Source organism: Phoca vitulina, unplaced genomic scaffold (assembly GCF_004348235.1).
Source record: "Phoca vitulina isolate PV1807 unplaced genomic scaffold, GSC_HSeal_1.0 scaffold94, whole genome shotgun sequence".
Taxonomy (NCBI): Eukaryota; Metazoa; Chordata; class Mammalia; order Carnivora; family Phocidae; genus Phoca; species Phoca vitulina.
The window spans coordinates 2,501,975-2,517,667 of NW_022589797.1; the positions used below are offsets into that span (position 1 = coordinate 2,501,975).

At 54.0% G+C, this 15,693-nt stretch overlaps 2 protein-coding genes across 2 annotated transcripts in view; one reads left to right on the forward strand and one right to left on the reverse strand.

The window, feature by feature from the left end:
- The first annotated feature begins 3,073 nt into the window (after positions 1-3,073).
- ENHO (energy homeostasis associated) lies at positions 3,074-5,097 on the forward strand. Its single transcript, XM_032396910.1, has 2 exons — positions 3,074-3,316; positions 4,295-5,097. The coding sequence occupies exon 2, from the start codon at positions 4,454-4,456 to the stop codon at positions 4,682-4,684; it is 231 nt and encodes a 76-aa protein (XP_032252801.1). The 5' UTR covers positions 3,074-3,316; positions 4,295-4,453; the 3' UTR covers positions 4,685-5,097.
- Positions 5,098-5,176: 79 nt separating this feature from the next.
- The window catches only part of DNAI1 (dynein axonemal intermediate chain 1), a 38,549-nt gene continuing 28,032 nt past the window's right edge, over positions 5,177-15,693 (reverse strand). The window contains exons 14-20 of the mRNA XM_032396808.1: positions 13,319-13,408; positions 13,098-13,185; positions 12,385-12,464; positions 11,007-11,155; positions 10,799-10,898; positions 8,445-8,630; positions 5,177-5,486 (exon numbers count right to left, since the gene is read on the reverse strand). Coding sequence (XP_032252699.1) covers positions 5,388-5,486; positions 8,445-8,630; positions 10,799-10,898; positions 11,007-11,155; positions 12,385-12,464; positions 13,098-13,185; positions 13,319-13,408 — 792 coding nt within the window. The 3' untranslated portion in view covers positions 5,177-5,387. The remainder of the gene's footprint in view (positions 5,487-8,444; positions 8,631-10,798; positions 10,899-11,006; positions 11,156-12,384; positions 12,465-13,097; positions 13,186-13,318; positions 13,409-15,693) is intronic.

The following is a 15,693-nucleotide window of genomic DNA, read 5'->3' on the forward strand; positions in this document are numbered from 1 at the left end:
GCAGGAGCTAGATGTGTCATTGAGCTGCCCTCCACTAGAGAGGAGGTGAATTTATTGGCATATGTATAGTGGAATGGTTGGAATATGTAGGTGAGGACATTTTTGGAATCATGTATATGTAGGAAAATAATGTGTGTGTGTTGGGCAAACAAAGGGTGGACTACAGCGAACACCTGCCATTCTGCGTTCTCTCTTCTCTTAGGACCCCCCTCCCCTGCCACAATGTTCATGGGGTTTTCATGTGAGCCATGTTAGGCAATTTGAGCTTCATCCATTCCTTGGCCACAGTTGATGGGGTCCAGAGTAAAGTATCTACCCAAGCTGAGCCAATCAGAGCACTTCCTGAGGAATTTGCAAACTGCAACCGAGAAAAAGAAGCCAGTGTCTTGTTGGATGCCTAGACAATAATATTTTTAAGCTTTGGGATTGTCTGAAGTGATGTTTTTCACCATGTGGACCAGAAAAACACTAGAAGCCAGTCTGGTGGTGGGGATGGTGGGGGCTGGGCAGGGCAGGGGAAGGAAATGAAGGAGCCTGGCAGAAAGTAACAGAGATGAGAGGTACAGAGAGATCCTAATGGCTTTTGTGTCTATTAGTTCCAGTTATTCCTGAAGCATCCCTGTTTTTAGGTTTCAGTATCTGATTATGTATTTTTGTTTTTGTTTTTTGAGAGAGGGAGGGGGTGGGAAGGGGCAGAGGGAGAGGGAGAGAGAGAATCCTAAGCAGGCTCCATACCTAGCGCAGAGCCTGACGTGGGGCTCCATGTGGGGCTCAATCTCACTACCCTAGATCATGACCTGAGACAAAATCAAGAGTCAGAAGCTCAACCGACTGAGCCACACAGGCAACCTGCTCATCCACTTTTCTGATTTGACTATTACTCATTTATTGATAACTCACAAAATGTTGTCTTCAGTCTGAACCTCAGGCGTACTTATCCAACTGTATATGGGACATCTCAACTTGAGTGTCCAATTGGTACCTCAAATCTACCATATCTAAAATGGAATTCATCATCCTCCACCTCCCCCACACACCACCCCAGGCCCCTGCTGAAACACCCCTTCTCTCCTGTTTTCTATCTCAGTAAAGGGAATCACAGTATCCCTAGTCACCAACCTGGAAGTTATCCCAGACTTTTCCCTCCCTCTTACTCCCCATATCCTGTAGGTCTATGTGTCTAAGTTCTGCCAATGGTAATTCCCAAATATCCTCAGTGCTCTCTTGTTCTCTCCAATCCTCTTCCCCTACATCATTTCAGTCCTTTGTCTCAATTGCCTTCAATCTCCCCTTCCACCTAGCAGCCCAAATCATCCCGCTAATTTCTGGATATGATCACATTTACTCCTCTGCTCAAAATTCTTCAGTGGCTCCCCACTGTTTCCAGGATAAAATCTGAACTCCTGCAGCTGGGTCACAAATTCACTCACATTACACTCAGATGTGCAACAATATAGGTCTCCTCTCTTTCCTAGAACTGATTTGATCTTGCTCACAATGCCCCCACCCTGCTGGGTAACAGGGGCAGGGGAACTAAAATTAATCCATTATGGTAAACTCAGTAGGGTCCAAAAATTTATTTTAGACAGTCTGTAAGTATGACTCAGTATTTCAAATTATCTTACCCTTCCCTTTCTTGTTTTCAAGATAGCATTTGGATTTATAGGGATCTCATGTGAATTTCATGGCATTGAGGGAAGGGGCCCCTTAGCCATATGGTCCTTGGGGTTGTGTCAGTTGGCATTTGCTGAGATGTGGTGGGTCGGGTATAAATGTATTGGTGAATTACAACCCTGAGAGGTACCTATTGCTACAACAACTTTACAGATGAGGAAGCTGAGGCTAAAAGAGGGTGAGTAACTTGCTCAAGATCACAAAGTTAGTTAAATGGCAGAACCAGGAATCAACACCCCCCTGATTCTGGAAGGTACTTGGATCTATGGCTAGAATTCCAGAGATAAAGTAATGCTGGATTTGGGAGCACTGAGAGTCTTCATGGTATAGCTTTAGGGATGTGAGCATCCATGGCGAATATGTAGAGTAGGAGGAGAAAAGGGTCCAGTTCAGAACACTTAGGAATCACTGACCTATGAGGTAGGGTAGGAAGGCCTACCTGACAGGCTTCTGCCCAAACTGATCTTCCTCTTAGGAGAGATTCTAGGATGGAGAGAGTCAGGAGCTTCTAGGATGGAGAGTCATGCCTGGTCCTGTTCCAGCCCTGGCTGACCGATCTCTCGGAATACCCCATTACTCTCTACCTTAGGCTCCCCCACAGCGCAGCAAAGCACGAACCCGCGACCAGTACTGGGTAGGAACTCAATAAATATGCCCAAAGAGCTTGTGTTGGCAGAGCTGCTCACACCTCCTGGGGCCAGGGAATGTAGAGCCACCTACAGACCCTCTAAAGTGGGGATGCAGAGTCCACCCCCAGCTGGGAGTGGTTGTGTAGAAGTCTAGGGGGCTTCCAAGATGAGGACGTTCAGTCTCCTCCCAGATATGGGGACCCAAGGCCTTCCTCCTTGGATGATGCGGGCAGAGGCAGATATGGATGGGCAGTCTCCTCACGTATGAGGGTACAGAGGCCTTTCTCAGATGTTGTGTGTGCAGCTCTTCCAGGTGTTGAAGGTGCAAGAAATCCCCGCGAGTAGGTGGGCCTCGTTCCCACCCGCTTCCTCCAGACGGATCAAGACCTAGTAGCCCCTTCAGTCTTTCTCTCGCCCCCGCCCCACGCCTGCACAAGGGGCGAGCCAGTCCCCACCCCAGCGCGCGACCAATCGTCCGGGAGCCTGGCGCAGCCAGCCAATTGAATGACGGCAGCGCCGCGGAGATGGCTCCACCCCCCACTGGCCACTGGCCGCCGGCCGCCGGCCTCCCAGGAAGCGAGGTTCTCCGCTGTTTTTGCTGCCTGCCGAGCCCAGCCGAGCCCAGCCGAGCCCAGCCGAACATAGCCGAACGTAGCCGAACGCAGCCGAGCCTACCCGAACCTCGTGCCCGGGCCGCCACCGCCGCCCGAACGCCGCCGAAAGAGCTAGCGAGCCGCCGCGGCCGCGGAGGAGGCACCGCCCCAGGGAGAGGAGGTGCCGGCTCGTCGCAGACCGCCCGCGGCAGAGGCCGACCCGGTCGCGCCGCGGCGGGAGCGGCCGGCGGAGGCTGCGCGGCCGAGGGGGAGGGCCGGGGGAGGGGACATCGCCCCTGCCCGCCTCTTCCCGCCCCCCCCTCCCCCCCGCCCCGCGCCCGCAGGCTCCAGAGACTCAGTCGGCACCCAGCATCGCGCTGCCCCGGACCCTCCCGCGGGCGCGCACCGGGCTCAACTCAGGTAAGGGGGGGTCCTCCCCCCATGGGTACGGGGACCGAGAACCAGAGACAGAGATAAAGAGACCCAGACCCACATGGAGACATAGAGGCGCAGCCGGGGAGAAAGAGACAGACACAAAGACAGAGACACACGCGACTCACAGAACTAGAGAGACAGACCCCCACGGAGAAGGGGAGAGAGACACGTCCACGGGGACAGAGTGACACACAGCAGGGAAGAAAAGAGACGGAGAGACACAAGAGACCCATATACACAGAGAAAAGAGATACACTCACTCAGAGATGGGGACACACGGAGAAAAATAAAAAGAGAGCCACACAGAAAGCTGCACAAACACAGAGGTGGGTATGCAGAGCGGAGGCACATCTAGGCAAGGGCACCGAAAGATTAGGAGCCAGACACACAGACACGCACAACTGACCTGGAGAGAGAGTCCCACAGAGAGGCACACCTAGGAGCACCGCCTTGGGCACACAGACCCACACACGCGTGCCAGGGCCTCCACAAAGTTCCCTGTGTCTGAGCTCGCACCCCTGGAGGCCTCCCGGGCTGGCTGGCTGGAGTCCCGAGTAGGGGGAGGCGCCCAGGCCACACCAGTGCTGGTTACAATCCCCGTCCTCTGAGGCCTTGGGCTTCCTTAGTCTCATCCACTCAACACAGTGCTTTTGAGAGCTGGAAGCTTGGTGGCGGGGCCAGGCCGTGCCCACTGGTTCTAAGGAGATTGAGATATAGGATGTCTACTCCAGCTTTCCCACTGTGGCCGCACCCGCATGCAGGTGCCCAGAGCCAGGCCTGAGGATGGGGGCCTTGGCTCTGTGGGGTATTTAGACCTGCTGGGACCCAGAGTCCTCTGCCAGGAAAGCCAGAGATGTGGGAAAGGACTCTGTTCTATACCCCTCTCCTCCTAGGCCTCACCCTACCCCTTCAACCTACCCCTTCCTCCTCACCACCCTCTCCTCTGCTCTCTACCTGCCACAGGCTCAGGACTGCAGGTGGACATCCACTGCCCAGGAATCATTGAGTGTGTGGACAGGACAGCCTCTTTGGAAGGCCAGCTATACGGGAGTTCCGCCTCGGCATGGGCCTTGCCACTGAGCCAGCCCCGTGGTCTGGGCTGGTCTGAGGGTGCTGCCTGTCATGGGGGCAGCCATCTCCCAGGGGGCCCTCATTGCCATCGTCTGCAACGGCCTTGTAGGCTTCTTGCTGCTGCTGCTCTGGGTCATTCTCTGCTGGGCCTGCCATTCCCGCTCTGCGGACATCGACTCTCTCTCGGAATCCAGTCCCAACTCCAGCCCTGGCCCCTGTCCTGAGAAGGCACCCCCGCCTCAGAAGCCCAGCCATGAAGGCAGCTACCTGCTGCAGCCCTGAAGGCCCCTCGCCTAGCCTGGAGTCTGGGGCCTAAGTCTGCCCCACCCAGAGCCTGGAATCAGGATCCCAGGGTCTAGCCAGCCTGGGGTCCAGAACCCAGAGTCCAGCCTGTCTGGAGCTGGACCTAGCAGCCCAGAGTCTAGCCGGTCTAGCCCCACGAGGCACTCTGGTGGCCCTTCGTACAGGCCTGGGGTGGGGGTTCATGAGTTGGTGCTAGGGCCAGGGCCATCTTGACTCTGCTCCATACTGAGGGCCAGGGACTGGGGCTACCTTTCCCTAGGCCAATTGCCTCCAGGCCCTTGAGGTTGGGGAAGCAAACTGGAATCCATGGCAATAACGGGAGGGCGTCCAGGCTGGGCCCCTCCTCGGGTCCTCCCACTGTTTGCTGGATAATAAATGGAACTATGGCTCTACCCTGAGATTTCCTCCTCTTCCTGAGGGCCCTGCAGTAGCAAAAATAAAGGTGTGGGGTGAGTTTCCAGACACCGGTTTATTTGTGCAAAGTAGGATGGGATAATGGTTGAGGGCCAAGTCCTGGGGTGAGGTGCTGGGACCAGGGCCGAAGTAGAGAGCTGATGGTAGATTCTGGGACCTGATCAGGGGTGGGGGTCACATACTGGGTACTAAGGCTGGGCTTGGGTACCAGGGTCAGGGGTTACAAGTACTGGGTTCAAAAAATGGGACAGGGACTGAGGCTAGGCCCTCAGGTCTTGGTTTTCACTTCCCTCACCAGGTTCAGCAGTTTATCCAATTTTGCGATCTCCACAGCTGGACCCTTCTGAACCTCCTGCCCCTTCTTTTCCTGGGGAGGGGAGAAGTACATGGGGGGGGGATGGTGAGGGATGGGCCACCTTTCTCTGGGTCCCAGTTCTGCCTCCTTTGCCCAGCCTGCCCCAGCTTTGTCCCGCCCCTCTCCCCGCCAGTTAGATTCTGGATCCCTGCCTCTCCTCACCCCCAGCTCAGGTTAGGAGACCCGGGCCCAGCTGGGGCCTCCGAGAAGCATTCGTTCTGGCTCTGAATCTCAGATCAGTAAATGGTCTTGATGCTGGGAGCAGCGGCAGAAGGTATCTCCCCGCGAACCCTCAGAGGAGCTAGCCTTTCAGGCTAGGAGAGCTGTAGCTCCGGGGAGAGGTAAGGCCTCTGACTGTCGGGACCACCCTTCCCACAGGAGGGGTCCTGGCTGAGTCCTAACAAGAAGCTAAGGGGTGTGTGTGTGCGGAGGGAGAGAGGTCCGGACAAAGCCACAGGTGGGAGACATTTGGGGCCAGGCCTGCTGTTTCAGACATACCCAGGGTGGAGGAGGGTGTCAAGAGACCCAGGAGGGCACATGAGGCACCCCGTGTGATTCCAGATGTCCTTAGCTGGGACTGGCCCTCAGAAGAGCAGATCCTAAATTTATGAGCCCTCACCCCAGCCTATAGGGCACTGTAATGCCCCGAGAAAACGAGAATTGGGACACTGGGGTATGTGTCACAGGCCCCGAGAGCTGCACAGCAGACCAGCCCCAGTCCCATCCTCCCTTCTGTCCAGGCAGCGGGGTATGGCCTAGGCTGGCAGCTGCCATTTCCTGCCTTTCCTCTGCTCCAGAGCCCCCACCCCCCCTGCCTGCCCTGCCCTCTCAGCCACCTGTGCCCACTGCTCGCTGGCACCCGCTCCAGCCTCGCCTGCTGAGGACCCAGCCTGGGTCTGGCCTGGGCTGTGAGGAGAGGAGAGAGTGCATGGCCAGCAGGCCCCTTCCTGGCCCCATCCTGGCTACTGACACCATGCAGAGCTCAGATTTCCTCCTGGGGTGACCACCGCACCTGCTCCCAAATCTGTCTCCCCCTCCCCTTGTGGCCCAGTGCCTTTGGCACTACCCAACTCACCTCTACACTCTCTAGGCAGAGGACAAAGATGTCTTTTCCTTTAACTACTCTCCCTTCCAAATCAAGTTAGTGTTCTCTTCTTGGCCTCACCCCATCCCCTGGGAGTTTGGGACCTGGCTTATAGTTCCAGCTTTGTCATTAACTCCCTATGTGACTTTGGGCAAGTCCCTTGCCTTTCTGGGCTCAGTTTCCCACCTATACTGTAGTGAGGGAAAGATAGCCTTTGACCTTTGACAAGCTGTGCTCTGACACCAGAGGAAGCTTCCCGGGTCAGGAAGTTGGGCCTCTGGCCAAACCCTCCTGGGAAGGACAGGGAGACTGCAGCCCAAAGAGGAGGGGCAGTAAGGATGCTCAGAGGACTTCCTTTTGAACAAATCACTTGGCTACTGATAGGATCAGATGACAATTTCACGGGAACCTCCAATCCACCAGAGCACTAGCCCCGAACTGTCACCCGCTCAGGTCCTCTGCTCCCCAGGTACCCATATCCTCAGGGCTTCAGAGATACAGGTCCCCAGATACGCAGAGCCCAGCTCTCTTAGCTAGGGCTGACCCTTGCTCTGAGAGGAGTTGGGACTGTGGGAGATCCTTGCCTCCCTGGGTCAGAGTGAGCAGGGCAGGCCCCCGCCCAGATCTACCACCCTCCAGGTGTGATGGCCGTACCCTTGCCCCTCCCACTGGGCTGTCCAGCTCTGCCAGCTCAAGCCTGGGTCTCTCTCCTCACTATATTAAGAGCAGATTTTATCTGTTCCACAAATTTTGCTGTCTCCTTCCCCCTCCTTGAGACCAACTTGCTGGGCTCAGCAAAGAGCTTCAGACCATGCCCGACCCCCTACCCCATCCTATCCCTTCCCACCCCACCCCACCCCACCACCCCCAGCCCACCACAGCCTCTAGGCCACAGCTGCAGGCGCTTAGCAGCCTTCTGAGTATTTATAGCCAAGTCCACCCCCTCCCCCAGCTGGCTACAATTACAGGCCCGGCCAAACTCCCAGCCCTTGTCTCCTGGTCATGGTGCGGAATAGACCAGGCAGGTACCAGAGGGATGTTACGTTGACCCCTGCTTTGGTAAGGGCGCAGGGGGGCAGTATCACTAGTTGAAAGAGACAGGGCCCTGCCCTTGCCTCAAACCGCAAATAAATGCCTCGTATTGCAACCGAGAGGTGTAGTCATCAGGGCAACTTGGCCCAGCCCTGGCTCAGCTCTGATCCTGGCCCAGAACCTGGCAGAAAGCAAATTCCATATCTTCACTTAGCACCCAAATGGGCAGGACTGGGCTCTGGATTCGAAGGCCTGGATGCTTAGGTCTGAACCAGGACTCTGAAATCTAGACTTTGAGGTGCTGGCTCTGGGCTCCATAGCCTGTTTTCAGGGCTTTGGGGCTCTGGGCAGGGCCTCCAGATCAGTACAAATCCCAGAAAGAAACCGGAGCTCACAAGGAGGGCTGCGTAGCTGCTGACCTAGTTAACCTCTTTTCCTTTTCACGTTCTTCCCTGTGTGGACCCCCAGCTCCCAGCTCAAGGACCACTGGAGCTGAGGCCAATGAAGCAGTGACTAAGCCCCAAGCCCCCTTCCTGGGTAATCTGGTCTACACTAAACAAGCCAATGATGTCTATGTGCTTCTCCAGGCTTTGGACCCATATAGTCGCCTACTTACCGATGTCTCCACCTGAAGTTTCACAGGTAACTTAGATTTAGCATGGCAGAACTGATCTAATTTTCTCTCCACAAACCTGCTTCTCCTGTGCTCCGTATTTGGGCAAATGACACCATCCTGACCCTGGGTTTCCCAAGCTAGAAAGCTGGGGGCCACCCCCTGGCTCCTCCCCCTGCTCTTAACCCCCCCCATCTTGGACTTGACTTCTTACAGCCGCCCAAACTACCCAAGCCTGTACCTTTGGCATCTTGCGCAAGTTGGGTGAGAGCTTGAGGCAAATGACGTGCCCACGGTCATCACCCACAATGATGATGGGGTGGATAGGATTGAACTGCACATGGGTGATCTTGTTCTTCTTTTTGGCCACCACGGGCTGGTTGCAGATGGCCTCATACTTGTTGATGGACAAGTCAAACACATGGGTCTGTGGAGAGGTGGGTGTCAGCACACTCAAGGATAATGGGGCCCCTGTCCCCCACCTCAGAAGAACCAGCACATGGGCTTTCTGGGGAAACACAACAGAAGCCTGGCTAGCTGGAGCTGGAGGCAGTGGGAGAGGGGATTTGTGTCTCTGATTATGTGTTTTCCGAATATAAAAAGTTTGGGAGAAAATTTAAGTCTATGCAGAATTAACAATAATAGCAACTACCATACACTTACTATGTACTAGCCTCTGGGCAAGCATGTTACATAGTTGTATCACCTAATAATCCTCACAGACACTCTATAAGGTAGGTTCTGTTATTAGCCCTATTTTATAAATGAGGCGATAGAGGCTCTTAAGGGTAACTTGCCAGTAAGTGGCAGAGCCAGGGTTTATACCAGTTAATATATGCAAGGTGCTCAGACAAATGTTTAATCTTATTTTTACCATTCCCTGAGTCCAAGCCATTAGTAACTCTTGCCTGGACAACTGTGGCAGTGTCCTGAGGGGTCTTTCCGCTTCCACTCTTGCCCTCTACCATCCATCCTCCAGGCAGCCACTAGACTTAGCTTTAAACTATCTAAAATCCTCCAGACGTTTCCCTTGGCAGTATTCATAAAATCCAGATTCCTTACTCCAGATTTCTGCACTCTCCACTCTCGCTTCCTGCACTCTCGCCTTTGTTTCCTAGACCCAGCCACACTTGCCTGCCTGTCCCTGAGACCCTTTCAAGCTTGTTCTCACCTCAGGGCATTTGCCCTAGCTCCTCCCTCTGTCTGCAGTGCCTCTCCCCGGCTTCACCAGGCTAGCTCTTGTCATTCAGCTCTCAGCCTGAATGTCACCTCTTGAAGAAGCTTTCCTGGACCACTCTAAGAGACCGCCCCGTCCTTTTCTTTTACATCACTCCTTTTCTCTCGCTTTTAAAAAATATAATAGCTTTATTGAGATATAATTCACATACAAAAACATTTACCCACTTAAAAGTATACAGTTCTTGGTTTTTGGTATATTCACAGTTATGCAACCATCACCACAACCAATTTTAGAACATTTTCATCACCCCAAAAGATCCCTTGTGCCATTAACAGTCACTTCCCATGTTCTCCCACACCCCCAGCCCTGAGCAACCACAAATCTACTCTCTGTCTCTCTAGTTTTGCCTAGTCTAGACATACATAAATGGAATCATACCGTGTGTGGTCTTTTGTGACCGACTTCTTACGCTAGCATGTTTTCAAGTTCATCCACGCTGTAGCATGTATCTGATACTTCATTCCTTGTTATTGCTGGATAATAATCCTTTTAGATATACCATATTTTGTTTATCCATTCATCAATTGATGGACATTTGGTTTGTTTCACTTTTTGGCTATTATGAATAATGCTATGAACACCGTGTGCACACATATTCCTCCGGTCATCTCTGCCTAGCACTTAACGCTAATTTTGTGGTTGCCTTGTGTCCCTTTACTTTCACGAGAATGTGAGCTCTATAACTTCAGGGACCTAAGTCGCCAGGCCCTGCCCTGGTGCTGGGCACCATAGTTGCCCTTAGTAAACATCTATTCGGCAAATAGGTGACTGATTGACTTTAGGGTGATGCCTTCAACTATATAGACTTTCCTTGAGTGGGTGCCTCTCAGGTTATATCAAAGGCCATAAGGAAAAATGGATTTGCATCCAAGAATTTCCTCAAAAAATGTTTGCTTCTGAGTTTTTACCAATTCTCAGTGTTGCACAGACCCCTCCCATCTTCCTTCCTCAGACTTCGCTTGTACATTCCCAGGGATGGAGACCTTGCTACCTTTTAGACATTATTTCAATCACAGATAAATTCTGGTTCAGAAGTTTTGCCTTACATCCAGCTTGCCTCTGCCGTCCTGTAGCTCGCTCCCCAGGGCCGTCAGAGAAGGTAACTGTTCCTCATGGCATCTTATCCCCCAGAGTGTTCTGTCCTTCAAGATGAACAGCCCCATTCTCTCCTCGAGGCCTCGTGGGATGAATGATTCCTCTTTTGACAGGGCCCTGGCTGGCCTACCCCTTGAGAATACAGAGTCCTTATGTCTCACTTTCCTCTACCTGATAAGGGCACTGCATGGGCTCTCTAGGGGGGAGACCCTAAGATACCTCATCCTATCTCTAGTAGAGGGTCCGAAGGGGGCACTCACCTTCCCATTGGTGGTGACTGCTGCAAACACAGTAGAAGAGTAAGGTGCCCAGGCCACATCGCCCACAGCTGAATTTAGATCATAGATGAACATCGGAGTCCTGCAGTGGTGGAGGGGTGGAGAGTTCACCACACAGAGGACTCGCGGTGCTAGAGTCCCACAGGCCCCCGCCCAGGGTGGGGTCTGAGGGAGGGCATGGCTCTCTCACTTGATGGTGTGGTCCCAGATCTTCACGGTCCAGTCAGAGCTGCAGGACATGAAGACCTTGGTGTGGTATGGGTTCCAGGACACAGCGTCCACTGCCATGTTGTGGGCATCATAGGTGTCGAGGAATTTGCTGGAGTAAGATTTAGAGCACTGGGGCGAGGGTGAGGGCAGTGAGAGGATCAGGGATTAGGAATGAGAGAGAAGTCAGCAGCCACCACTTCCCTGGAAGCCCTGGAGAGTCAGAACCTAAGACTCCTCTTCTGTCCCCACATCACTGTCACAGCTGAACTGGGGCCAAGCTGCTGGCTGCTCTTCTCTATGTCCTCAACATGACCAGAGAGAAAGGAGGGGCTTAACGGGCTCAGGAGTTTTCCTGGAGGGTGAGAGACAGTGCTGTAGTCTGCCCAAAGGATTCCAGGCCAAGCAGAGAAGGCCTTCTCTCCCTGAGTCAAGGCAGAGCAGATCTGGGGGCCCTGGGTGAGGTGTGCCCTAGCCTGTGTCCAGGCCAAAGCCTCTGGGCAGACAGACAGAGCCCTGGGTCCACTCATAGCCCACAGATAAAATCCTTGCAATAGTGATAAACATCCCGCCTTGCCCAGGTAAGAGTAGGTGCAGAGCCAGGAGCAAGTCCCAGTCTCATGATTTCCCATTGGGTTTCTTGCCCAGACCAGCATGCGCCTCTCTCTCCCTCCAAGAGACAGTGTGACTGACTAGTCTCCTCCCTCCTGCCTCTCCCATGCTTGCCATTCAGACGGGCATAGAGGGGGTTGGGGACCTCTTTTGCATTCAGACCAGCTCCTGCTGGGCCTCAGGGGCTCCTGGGAGGCTGTCTGTAATTAACATTCTGAGTCTTTGAGCCTAAGAAAAGCTTGCAGCAGAGCTATTTCTGGATGGATGGAGGTTCAGAAGGATGTTCACCTACTAACACTGAGACCTTACAGAAACTGGCCATGAAGTTCCATCCTACTGGCTGGAACACACCCAAGATTCAGAGATTAAATTTTCGTGTTACCCGGCCTTCAGAGCTCAGCTCAAGTTCCAGATCTCCTCCAGGAAGTCTTCTTGGAATGTTCCAACTCCCCCCAACCCCCACTCCCACTTCTACTTCTTCTACTCCTAGGAAGGGCGGGAGGGCCCAGAGGGAAAGATACCAGGCTGGGCTAAAGTCACCCTCTAGATTTTCATCCCCTTTTCTGCAGTCGTCCCCTCTTCCTGCCACCCAAGCAAGTCAAGACTACATTAACTTCTCCCAAGAAGCTTTCTAGAACTGACTAACCCTAAGGTCTGCCAGAATAGGGTCTGTTGAGAAGGATAAAGTCCCATGGTTCTCGGGTCTAAGCGGCCCCGTAAGAAGCTGGCACAGGGCGGCGCTGCCTCACCTTGTAGATCTTCCCCTCCTCTGTGCCCACTAGGAACATATAGTCAATCTCTTTGTGGAAGTCAAAGGCGGTGCCACAGCCTTGGGAGAAGAGGTAGAGCAGCTTTAGCCCGGTTCTGGGAGGGAGGCTCCCAGCACCTCCTCTACCCAGCAGGCCCCTGTGATAGCCTGAGCCCCGGCTTTCAGCTCTCGCAGGGGCTGGGGCCAGGCAGGCAAACAGAAACTGGCCGTCGGGCCTGCTGCCTGTCCCAGGCAGTTGGGACTCTGCTTACGGCCAGGGCTTCTGCAGACAGGAATGGGGCCTGGGTAAACAAGGCAGGGATTGATTTAAACAGGGTCAGGATCAGGGTAAACAGGGATAGGGTCTGCAAACAGGGACATGGTCTGTGCAAACAGGGATATACTCTGCATAAACAGGGTAGGAACTGAGTAAACAGGGATAGGATCTGGGTAAACAGGGGCCTGATCTGCATAAACAGGAACAAGGGTCTGCAAACAGGGATGGGATCTGCATAAACAGGGAGGGTCTGCAAACAGCCAAGCTCCGGGGCAGGGACAGCAGGGCCAAGCTTTCCCATTACCTCCTGTCCAGGCTTCTGTCCAGCGCAAGTGGAGGAGGGAGTGCTTGCTAAAAGGGGAGGGCCACCGTCTCTGACCCTCACGGGGCCTGAGTGAAGTGGTCAGGTCTGGATGTGAGTGGGCTGGGGTTCCTACCCACTGTGTGTAGCTGCAACCCATCGAGACCATCCGTGGTGTTGCCGTCCGCCTTCAGCTTGATGACATCTGTGTGAACCAGCTCGCTCTGCGGTCAGAAGGGGTGGGGGAGGGTACATGGGTGGGGCTGAATCAGCAGGGCTGAAGGCTGCCTTTGCCATTTAGCACCCTCCCCCACTCCCCAACTCCACCCTATATGACACTTTCTGGGAAACAGGCACCTTCAAGAGCGTCCAAGACACAATCCTGCCATCAGATGACACAGAGAAGAAGTTGAGGTTGTTGTCCATGTCATCCTTCTGCCACCTGACCTGAAACATCCCAACCTGTGAGCTTCGGGACACTACTAGGATGTTGAGTTAGGACTGGGAGCTGAGCAGGGCTCCCTCAAGAATCTGTGTGAGCTTCAGAAGCAAGTTCTGGGAGCCCATTTCCCAGAGTCCCACAGTTGGCCCTCCCTCTCTCCTTCCACCCATCTCTGTCTCTCTCATCCCTCTGTCCCTGACCATTCTGGAGTAACCGTGCCAACTCAGGGCACTGCCCTAATCCACTGGCTTGGCAGTGGAGGTGCCCAATTCCTCCCTGGGTTGGGTTCCAGGAGCCAGTTGTAGGGAGAAGGTGGCATCTCTGGGCTCATCCTCCTTATGTAGGCAGGCCTGGAAAGAACAGGGTCCGTCAACCAGTTTCCTCACTTGTAAAACGGGAACCATAACAGCATAGGTTTGCTGTAAGGGTTAAATGAGACCATGAACATGAGGCCCTGATGTGAGAACATTGCAACTATTAAAGGTTCAATAAATGTTAGCAAATATCCCCATTATGACCCTCATCCTAGGAACTGGGGTGCCACGGTTCTGCAGGGGGCTTTTTTCTGCTTGCTTGAGGGGGGGTGCCCTCTTCTTCCAGGTTGGCTTTTCTCTAGGCAGTCTCTCCTGTTTCCGCCTTCACTTCACCACTAGCTCCTGCTCTCAGGATCTTGCTCCCAAATCTCAGATTTGAGCTGCCTTCCTCCATCTTCAACTCAGGGTTAATAATCGTGCCCCACCCATCTTCTCAGGGCTGGAGGCAAACATATGGTAAAGTGTTTTGGAGACAGAGCTGTTGTCTTATGAAGATGACACGCTTGAGGCTCAAGTTTCTGTTGCCAGATGTGGAGGCCTGGCCAAGTCCTGTCCCAGAGAGCTGGGGTGGGGCTGGGTGCCCAGAGCTTTCCATCCTCCAGCTCCCTCCAGACCTCCCATGCTGGGACCCTGTCCCTCCCCCCTGTCACAAGTAGGGGCCCGGTGAGGGAGGACAGAACCCACTACGGCTGCCTGTGACCACAGCTGTCACCGTGGCTGTTGAGGGGGCTGGCTGGGGAGAGGGGATCGCCTGTCCCCAGCCAACCCCCAGGCCTGGCTGATCACAGCTACAGAAGGGCGGGCCCGTCCTGCCTGGGCCTGTCTAGGCAGCTGGCTCTTTTTTCACTGGGGGGCCTAGAACACCCCAGAGCCTCTGAGGTATAAGTCCAAGCTGGCCCTTACGCTGGGACCACTTCTCCTTCTGTGTAAAGATAGGCTCTTTAAAGGGGGGAGGGGACGGGGGGTGTCAAAGGCCAGGCTGTAAGAGGCGCTAGGGAGCTACAAAGGGAAGTGTTTAGTGAGCAGCCACCGGCAGGCATGGAAATTGTAGTTCACACCCCACTTAGCAGCCCGATGCCCGATGGGGGTTGCTGCATGTGTTTGCAAGTGAGCAGGTATGTGTGTGTGTGTACAAGTCACACACGTGCTCCTGGGGTGGAGGTGGGAGGGTAGGAATAAAGGGGGGTGAGCAGGTGGTAAGTGGGGTTCAGAGAATGAACGAATGTCCAGGAAGTAGGTGGTAAGGAGCAGATGGGGCCTGCTTAACTGATTCCTTCTGTTCTGCCTTATCTGATTAGGGCAGACCTGCCTGCCCCCAGTCTCTGCTCAGCTATCCTTCCCTGCTCCCTTCCCCAGTATAGCACAGAACACACACACACACACACACACACACACACACACACACACACACACAGAGTGTTGCTGGTTGAGGCTTCACGTTGGGGCTTGAACAGGGCTGGGCTACCCAGATGGGCTCCCTTGGGCAGTAGCCTGGGCCATGGGCTAGGAACCTAGTCCCCTTTGAGCAGACAGTTCTCTCCCTGGCTCCAAAACCTTCCATGGCTCCCTGCTGCCAACAGAACAAAGTTCTTCTGCCTCAGCCTGGCATTTGAGATCCTCTCTGGTCTCCTCCAAGACACAGTCCCTTTAAGAAGGACTTAGACTCTGATGTCACTGACATGCCATTTACCAGCATAGCTTTCCTCCAAGCTCCAGGCTTCCACAGCCCACTGCCTGTAGGATGCCTCCTCTGACTTCTTTTAATTGTAGGTGTTCCTCTGGCTTCTTGTATTAACTTCTGGCCAAACCTGCTCCTCCTCTGTCATTCCCACCTCCCTGGGTGCTCTCCTGAGCGGAGTCTCAGGGAGCAGCACCAATTCTTCTCCTTTCTCATATCCATCTCGTTTCCTTCTATTGATTTTACTGCCTCAAAGCACTCACCCTACCTTCTCATTTCTATCTCCACTGTCCCTGCT

Bases quoted from the DNA above. Each gene is read 5' to 3' on its own strand.
- ENHO (XM_032396910.1), top strand. From the start codon at position 4,454: ATGGGGGCAGCCATCTCCCAGGGGGCCCTCATTGCCATCGTCTGCAAC.